Genomic DNA, 9,014 nt, shown 5'->3' with positions numbered 1-9,014 from the left:
GTTGTTCAACACCAAAACAGCACCGCCTCCTGTCAAGCTTCTAATAGCTCAATAGTGGTTAAGCCGTAGGCAAGTCCCGTAGGACTCCACTATTAAGACCATAGCTCTCGACGGTGATGCCCCGTTAACTGCACAAAGGCAGGCGCATTGCAAGGCTGAAAAATCCCTATTCTACTTACTCACATGCAATTAATAGTACCAACCATTTATAGCTAGCTTGAGGACCTCCCTTCTTGAGAAAAAAAAGAGAAACCTTGTCCTCTGATACCAATGTAACATTAATGGCCTAGTGACTTGTGTGTAGCGGAAAATAACATGAACATAGTGAGCATTTCATTAGAATAGCTTCCTCATGAGATTAACAAGAGTGCTTGGGTGGAGAGAGCAACAAAAAGCATAACACGTAGTTAGATAGCATGAACAATACTTCAAAAGAGAGAGAAATTAAGAAATTGGCAGCAGTTGAGGACCAGATTTGCATGGAGCCGCGGTCCCCCCTCCAAAAGGTTTTGTATTATGGTTTCTCCCATCATGAGAGACATTTTACAATACAATTTCTTGTGTTCCTTCAATACTAGCTAGTGCAATGAAGATGGAAACTTCATGCAGTACGCAAAACACTTATCAAACATAACATCAATTCCCTCGTAGTCTCAGACCCAAGACTTCACACACCTTCGAAGATGGTGAGAGCTAGCGGGATATGAGAGTAGATTGACAGGAAGAAGGAGTATTCTTACGAGAAATATGTACATCTCCTCACATAATCACTCATATTAGCATAGCTTAGCTTAGTAATTAGCATGGTAGAGGAGATGAGCATGCATTGAAGCTTGGCTCTTGGTTGGATTTGCATCACAAAGCCAAGAGTTGTTGGTGTAGGCCTCCCTTCTCACAAGCTTGGAGTAGGTGATAAGCTTTCCATTAAAGCTTGAGAAGGAGAGAGAGTTTTGTTTACTTCACACATGAGGTAGTGTGAGTGTGTAGGTGATAATGTCTTTGAAAAACCAGTCCCCCTCTCTCTCTTGGTCGACCCCTCTTGCTATTTGCTCTTGCTAGCATCCTATTGGACCTCTCAGGCTTAGCCAATGGTAATTAAGTAGCATAAGTGATAGCCTTCTGACATGTGCCCCCTTTCCCCTTTTGTGGGAGCATTAGGTAATTATTTAATTCAACTCAACTCTCATTGGACCCCTTTGCCTCCTGGCCAATAAGAATCAGGCAAGCCATTGGGCTGTTGAATGCTCATTAGTCCCCTTGGGAGATTGTCCAATAGTCTTCTAGAGAGCTTAATTCTTATTGGTTCTTTCATTAAGTGTTTTTAAATTAATTAAACTAGATTTACTCTAGCCTAATTCTCATTGGTCCACCTCCAAGGCCATCCAATAGGAATTGAATACACCTTGTGGGCATCTGGGCTAGGGAGCTAACATGTGTCCCTCATTCCCTTTGTGTAAAGGGAGCTTGTGTGTGTGTGTGTGTGTGTGTGTGTGTGTGTGTGTGTGTGTGTGTGTGTGTGTGTGTGTGTGACTTTCTCTCTCATCCCCTACTTGCAAGGCTCGGCCCCTCCTATGTAGGGATTGCTAAAGACTTTTGGGACACACACAAAGCATCCAATTCCCCCAACGTTTGACCTTTGGACACAACCTTTGAATTTTGGAACCTTAGCATTTTGGAAGTCTTAATGGGTTGAACCTTAGGGTCTTTTAAGCCCATTGTTGAATATGGCTCTTTTACAGATGGCCCCCCCTTTGGATCCCTATTGTGGTGGGTCTCCTAGCTTAACCAATATTCTAGCTTTTTCTCCCCTGGCACTTCCCCATATTAAATGATCAATTTAACATGAGAAAATCAATTAATTAGGAGAGTTAGATATTGATTATTATGACATGCTACCTCATACCAATGATAAATGTAAGAAAACTCATCCAAGCAGGACCTTGCATGTTATCTCAAATGTGGCATTTCACTTAGCCCCATAGGTCATACGTCACTTTCAAGGAAGATCATATCATATCTCTCTCTCTCTCTCTCTCTCTCTCTCTCTCTCTCTCTCTCTCCCTCCCTCTCCCCCCTAAAACACACACACAGTACACACATATTAAGGTCTTTGAAAATTATTATTTAGAGTCTAGGTACATGGTTACATAGACCTTTGAAAATTATTATTTAGAGTCTAGGTACATGGTTACATAGACCTGCGTTATAGCCTAAATTGATCATTTATTTAAAAAGTGAACGTGGTGAGTGATCAATGAATACCACCACCTGGGCCTATTTTCCTTGGTCCTAATATTTGGACTTCTTGTGTTTTTGTGCTCGAGTCTTCCTCCTCATTCATGCCATTTTGACTCTCTTCATTTGTTTCCTCACTGCTCTCATCATTCTCTGTACCACCATTATGGCTTTGGCTCTCTTCGTTCTTATCATTTTCGCTTTGTCCATTTTTGTTTCTACTCTCATTTTGGTGATCGTAGCTCTCCTCATTCTTATCATTATGGCCTTCTTCATTTCTATAGTCATTGCTCTCCCCACTCTTATCATTGTGACTATCCTCATTTTGGTATTCACGGCTCTCCTCGGCATTATCGTTGTAGGTCCCTTGATATTGGTCATCACTGCTCTTCTCGTTCTTGTCTTCATGGCTCTCTTGATTCCAACTATTGTTGCTCTCCCCATTTTTACTATTATTATCGTTTTCTACATTCTTACTACCATTCTCATTTTCTCCATCGTAGCTCTCCTCATGCTTGTCCTTGTCACTCTCCTCATTCTTTTCATCATTTCTCTCTTCATTCTTGTCATAAGAGCTCTCCTCATTCTTACTATTATAATTATTTTGGTCATCATAGCTGTCCTCATTCTTGTCCTTGTGACTATCCCCATACTCACTGTTATCCTCATTTTGGCCCCCATAGCTCTCCTCATACTCGTCCCTGTGGATTTCTTCATTGTCATCGTCCCGGCTCTCCTCGTTCTTGTTGTTATAGCTCTGCTCATTGCTATCATCGTAGTTCTCTTCACTCTTGTCATTGTGGCACTCTTCATTCTCTTCACTGCAAGATACCGAGGATGACGTGTAACTGGCAGGAGTACTAGCACGATATAACCCAATCATCTAGCTCCAAGTTGTGTTCCCTTCTCCAATCAACATCCTGCAACCAATCATCAACTAGTGTCAGATCTTGCAGCCCCTTGAGCCAGCCACCACGTCGATCTGTCGATTCATACAGCCGCGCGTAAGAGTTCCATGATGACATGGCCATTGTTCCTCGGCTTGGCGTCTCCATAACGTCACAAACTGCAGTCACGACACGGCTCCTTTCCCACACGTCCACGCCCTGCCTAATAGTGCCTGTACGTTATCGTAAAAACGTGGAAAACCTGGCTTCATCCTTCACAACGTTCACGTAGATAACGTGCAAATGTGGTGCTTTTAGCCATGGAATGCCTTAGATACACTAGGGGTAGATAGTTGACCCCGATTCTACCCTTCGTTTTTCCCTGAGGGGATCCAACGGCCACTCGTGATCCATGACACCGGCAAAGGATCTCCCTTCAAGCAACCCTCGTGCGAGATAATGACACCCCCCCTTTCCTCTTTTCGAGGATTGAACCCACAACCTGGGGGATGAGAATCATGCGCCCTAACCACATCACCAACGCACATGTAGACGTCTTCCTCGAGGTTTGATGTGCAAACCTATCACAACGAGGGGGAGTACCCAAGTTCACTTTCGTGGATAAGATATACGACGCCTGCATAATGTCGAGGCCCTAGATTCGTCCATAAGTGACACGGCCCTTTCTCGAGGGATCTACGGTGGATGTTCAATCCACCGTCGATCTCAATCTTTGCATGGAAAAAAAGATGCGTCCCCAGCCGCCCCGCCTCGTGTTCGACCTCACGACCTCCCATTGGACACCCGCGCTCCTTATCCAGTCCGACTGTCACGTTTGCTTGTGATGCATGCGAGTCCAGTGCTATAAAACCCTACCCCCCCCCCCCTCCCCCCTGCTACATGGATCCGACAGCCTGAAGCCCTCCCGCCCTGCTGATCGCATTCCCCGCCGTCGATCCCTCGAGTGACACCCCACGTCACTTATAAACGAGGCCAGGCCCCCCCCTCCACCCCCAAAGTGACACAATCAAAGAGAAGGGATCAAGGGGTTGGGAGGGGTCCACATCCAATCGTAGATTTGGAGACAAAAATTTCACCAAATTGGAGGATTAACTTTGTGCCCTCCTCTTTCCAAGGGTGCTACCTTAACCATTTCCACTATCATACATTCATGAAAATGTTTGGTCTGCAGAAAATAAAAACTTCTATCCCCGCTTCCCCCGTTACAAGCAATCCAATTTCACATCTTGAAGATCTCTATCCAATCGTTGATCCTTTGAGTCAATCCCCCCCCCCTTCCTTTTGATCGTCGATAAATTTTTCCAACCTTTGAAATTGTTGGGGAGAAAAGCGTAGATTGGGAGCAACATTTGACTTCACAACACCCTCACCCCAAGCCATATGCCTTACCCAACACACTAATGTACACGATGGTGCCAACTTGGGTGCTGTTTCGGGCTCCATGCACATGTGTGCGCAAAGTTCACATCATAGATAGTTTACGTGTAGTTCATAGCCAAGTTCAATTTGAGTTCACACATGATCATAAAATAAATTTAAATTTCGTTGTCAACCAAGATTGTTGTGGGTGTGTGACATCAATTCCAACCATAGAGCCCCTCCGAAAGGGAGATGTCGATTTAGTGCCCTGCCCCCCGCCCCCCAAAAAAAAGGAAAACAAAATAGAAAAAAATAAACAAAACAGGCAATCAAACAAAAAAAAACAAACAAACAAAAATCGAGTGGCACCGAGCATAGTTTGAGAAGAATCTACGAGCATGATTAGGTGATGTAAAGTTAGCAATTGAAAGCTATTGAATTAATGTTAGGTGTGAACTATAGGTGAACCATGTGGGATGGACGTATGGTAGGGTGGAATACTATCTAAGGAAAATTTAGCTAAGGCCCATAGATGAAGTCCTCTAATATTGAGTTAGGTCGTGGGTAGCTATAGTGTAAAGGGGCCAATAAGGGTACGGGTACCAGAACAAAGTTGCACCTCCCCCCAATATAGAGCCAAAAAATTGGAATATGATTGGAATCTTGGTGATGTGTCTTTCTTTGATTTGCTGAAAAACTGATTATTATTGGGCCTTGCCTGTCTCTAACACGTGAGAAGCTTCATTTTGCATTGGAGAATGTGATATGCTATGTATTATTCTGCAATTGTAGGTAGATTGCACTCAGATTTTTGGGATGAAATCCTCTCTTCAGCACGCATCTTCTGCCTCTCCTTCGACTCGAATCTGATAACGGGGGAGGGAGCTATGGCCAACGTCTCTTAGCTGGCCCACCACTGGCCCCTTTACCCTATAGCTCTTGAATAAAGTAAAGAGCAATTCCTCCTCACACAAAAAAAACATCATTACCCACTTAGTGGCCATGTCAACTCACTCGTTTGAAATTGAGCACTTGTCCCGTCTGCATGCAGCAAAACTCAACGATCAGTTTTGTGCATGAAGGTCCTTTCCATTCCCCCGACATGCAACTAGAACAAAAGTAGGTATTTTTCCCCCACCCCCCTTTTGCACACGCGCGCACACACACACAGAGTTCTGCATGTGCTCTCAGTATTTTCCCTTGGCAAGATGCCCTACAGTCAAGGCAAGCTCTCTCCATAACCCCCTCCCCCCCCCCCCCCCCAAAAAAAAAAAAAAAGAGTCTACTTCACTTTGGCCATTTGGTGTGTTGGAATCTAAGTGTGTTTTGCTTTTATGGGTGTCGTGCATGTGCTTGTATGGGTTATCAAAATACATTTATAAAAAATGATTTACAGGCGCTAAAACAGCCAAAAAACCCAATAGTAATCAGTATGATTTTCAAACAATTATGTACTACAAGCTATCTTCAATTGCCTAGTTATGCAGTCGTAGAAAAAGTATCAAAGGAGAAAAAAAACAGGTACCGTCAGCTGGTAACTGTACGTTTTAGCATAAAAAACCCTTAATGTATGTCATCAAGGTATCAAGGTGAGTACCGACCTGAGATGGTACCTGAGATATTTGCTGACTCTGATTATTGCTAAGTTTGAATATTGCTACGTCGGATTATTTGTTGAATATTTACTAGGTCGAAATATTGCTAGGCCAGATTTTGGTTCGATCGGATTTTGCTGACTCTAATATTTTATGTCAAGAACATTTTTGGGTTGGACAGTTATAAGCATCAAATGGTACTTGTATTGGAATGAGTTCTAAGTAGTGGAATGCGAGAGAAGATTTAGCCATGGTGTTCTTTGCTTTGTTTGATCTTTCTCTAAGTTCTGTATGCTGACTCTGAAGTTATCTAACTGTGTCTTTTGTTGAGTCTGATCATGGAGTGAGTATCTATTCTCTGTTTCAGAGCATGTGTGAGATAGAGATTCTTGTGTTGTTGAACCCCAACACATTTGGTGATCCCGTTGGGCCACTGAAGGTTTATTTGGTGAACCTACTACCATTATTTGTGTGTTGTGTCTGACATCCTTGTTTTGTTGATTACCTAGTGTAATGGTATGTCTGTTGGGTCTGATTACCTTCTGTGTCAACATTCGAGGTCGGTGTTTGTGTTTCACGAGAGTAATGATGCTATGAAAGAACCTATCCCAAAGGAGAAATTGTTAGACGGAGGAGCAAAAATTCAGGAGCAGCAGATCATGTTTGATTAGAAGCGTTGCTGCATATTCAAAATTTAGATTTTGCTGCTATAAGTGTTGCAGATTCAGGTTGCATAGATTCAGTAAGGTGTTGCAGATTCAGGTTGCACACATTCAATAAGGTGTTGTAGATTCAGGCTGCACAGATTCAGAATGTGCAAAATGGAAAAAATTTGGATGATTAATTTGCAGAGACAAAGTAACAATTTCTTGAAATCAGAGAGAGAAATCTGATGCTGCATCTGATGTTGATAATCAGATCTCTCGAAGCAAACAAACTCAAGAATGGTATCTTTCACTGAAGAGTGTGGATTGCAAGTTCTCTGAGCGGGAGTAATGAGCGAGCCGAGCCGCCTTCCTTTGTGAGTGTGTGGTAGCATCAAACGGCACGCAGATACCCATGAATGGGGAGATCCATAGCGAGGGAGGAGAGGCCGCCTTCACGGTGTAATGAGGCAGCCTTCACTGGCATGTTAACCTGTCGCGCTTTTTGTGCTAGTTAGCAGTTTCAAGTTAGCACATCTTCGAAAAGTTGGGCGTCCGGTAAATTTTTTACAAATAATATCAAAATTTGTCGGAGGTTGTACATTTGGATTCCTTGTTTCAACTGCTTTCTATTGATATATCATATGTCATAGATCTTGGAGATGTAGCTCAAGTTATTGTACTAGTTAGCATATGTCAAAATTGTGCTAGTTAGCATTGTCCGGGACATGAAAAAGCATGACAGGTTAACATGCTTTCACCCGCCACACCAGGGGAAACATATTTTTACCTCTTAGTTTATTACTCAAGGGCTGGGTCCCATGGTCTTTATAAAGTAATGGCATAATTTGAGCAGTATCACTAAAGTGACCTAGCAAAATCTGTGCTAGATCAAAGTGGGGGGGGGTGGCGTGGTTGGGGGGTGTGGTGTGGAACAAAAAGGGGGGTTTGGGTGGGGATGGTTTGTAATTGATTATAACCAGAATACCTATAGTACCATAGTGTGTGTGTGTGTGTGTGTGTGTGTGTGTGTGTGTGTGTTTGTTTGTTTGTGTATTTAAGTGTGAATGTGTGTGTGCATAAGTATGTGAGTATATTGTGTGTAATCTTGGAAGCACAGAGAGAGAGAGAGAGAGAGAGAGAGACACAGAGAGAGAGGTGGGACACACACACAAAGTGTGTGTGTGTGTGTGTGTGCGTGCGTGCGTGTGTGACAATGTTGGCTATGAAAGCCACAGCCACACACTACAAGGTCGCACAAAAATCAACGCAGATATCGACGGGTCACACTACAAGAGGCTATTCATATTAGCGACGCTCAAAAAAAATTTCCCGGCGTCGCTATGAGCGTCGCAAATTTACAAGTAAATTTGCGACGCTCATAGCGACACCGGCTGGGCTAAAAAAAATAACAGAGAGCACCCAAAAACTCAGATCTCAGATCTGAGTTTTTCGGCGCCCTCAAGCAAGGAGCAGGTAACGCTCTCCCTCTCTCTCTCTGTCTCTCTTTCTTCTCCACACACACACACACACACACACACACGAGGAGAGAAAGGAGAGCCAGGTATGCTCCTTCCCTCTCCTCACTCTCATGTTCCCTTCCCCTCTTTCTCTCTCCCTCTCTCTCTCTCTCTCACACACACACACACATAGTGTTTTTGAGAGAGAGAGAGAGAGAGAGAGAGAGAGAGAGAGAGAGAGAGAGAGAAAGAGTACAAACATAAACAAAAACGCACACACACATACATAAACAAAGAATGCACACACACATTGAGAGAGAAAAAGAGAGAGAGAGAGCATGCATAAACAAAAAACGCACACATTGAGAGAGGAAAAGAGAGAGAGCACATGCATAAACAAAAAACGCACACATTGAGAGAGGAAAAGAGAGAGAAAACATGCATAAACAAAAAAACGCACACATTGAGAGAGAAAGAGAGAGAAACTAATTTAACGTCATAGGAAACTAATTAAAATTAAAAGACCTAAAGATCTAGCCGACGAGGAGTTGAACTCAAGACCTATTATTCAAGAGGGAAATGGCATAACCAATCTATCATACTTAGCATGGGTGATAGAAAGGTTATACCATTTATCTCTTTTTATTGGCACACACATCCACACACGCGCACACACACAAGAAGAAGAGAGTTATAACGTCGTAGGAAACTATCCTAAAAGACGTTAAAGATTAGGTTACATGTAGACTTACGTTAAATTAGATTTAGGTTTATTTAAGTTAAATTAGATTAGATTTAGGTTTATTTTTAGTT

At 42.9% G+C, this 9,014-nt stretch overlaps 1 protein-coding gene across 1 annotated transcript; it reads right to left on the bottom strand.

Annotated features, from left to right (window-relative positions):
• Window positions 1-2,251: 2,251 nt before the first annotated feature.
• LOC147434583 (uncharacterized) lies at window positions 2,252-3,290 on the bottom strand. Its single transcript, XM_086489650.1, has 2 exons — window positions 3,103-3,290; window positions 2,252-3,056 (listed from the first exon to the last, which is right to left on the bottom strand). The coding sequence occupies exons 1-2, from the start codon at window positions 3,288-3,290 to the stop codon at window positions 2,252-2,254; spliced, it is 993 nt and encodes a 330-aa protein (XP_086345776.1).
• Between the last annotated feature and the right edge of the window lie 5,724 nt (window positions 3,291-9,014).

Source organism: Adiantum capillus-veneris, chromosome 19 (genome assembly GCF_014529385.1).
Source record: "Adiantum capillus-veneris isolate H3 chromosome 19, ASM1452938v2, whole genome shotgun sequence".
NCBI classification, from domain to species: domain Eukaryota; kingdom Viridiplantae; phylum Streptophyta; class Polypodiopsida; order Polypodiales; family Pteridaceae; genus Adiantum; species Adiantum capillus-veneris.
This window is presented reverse-complemented; position numbering and strand designations above follow the sequence as displayed.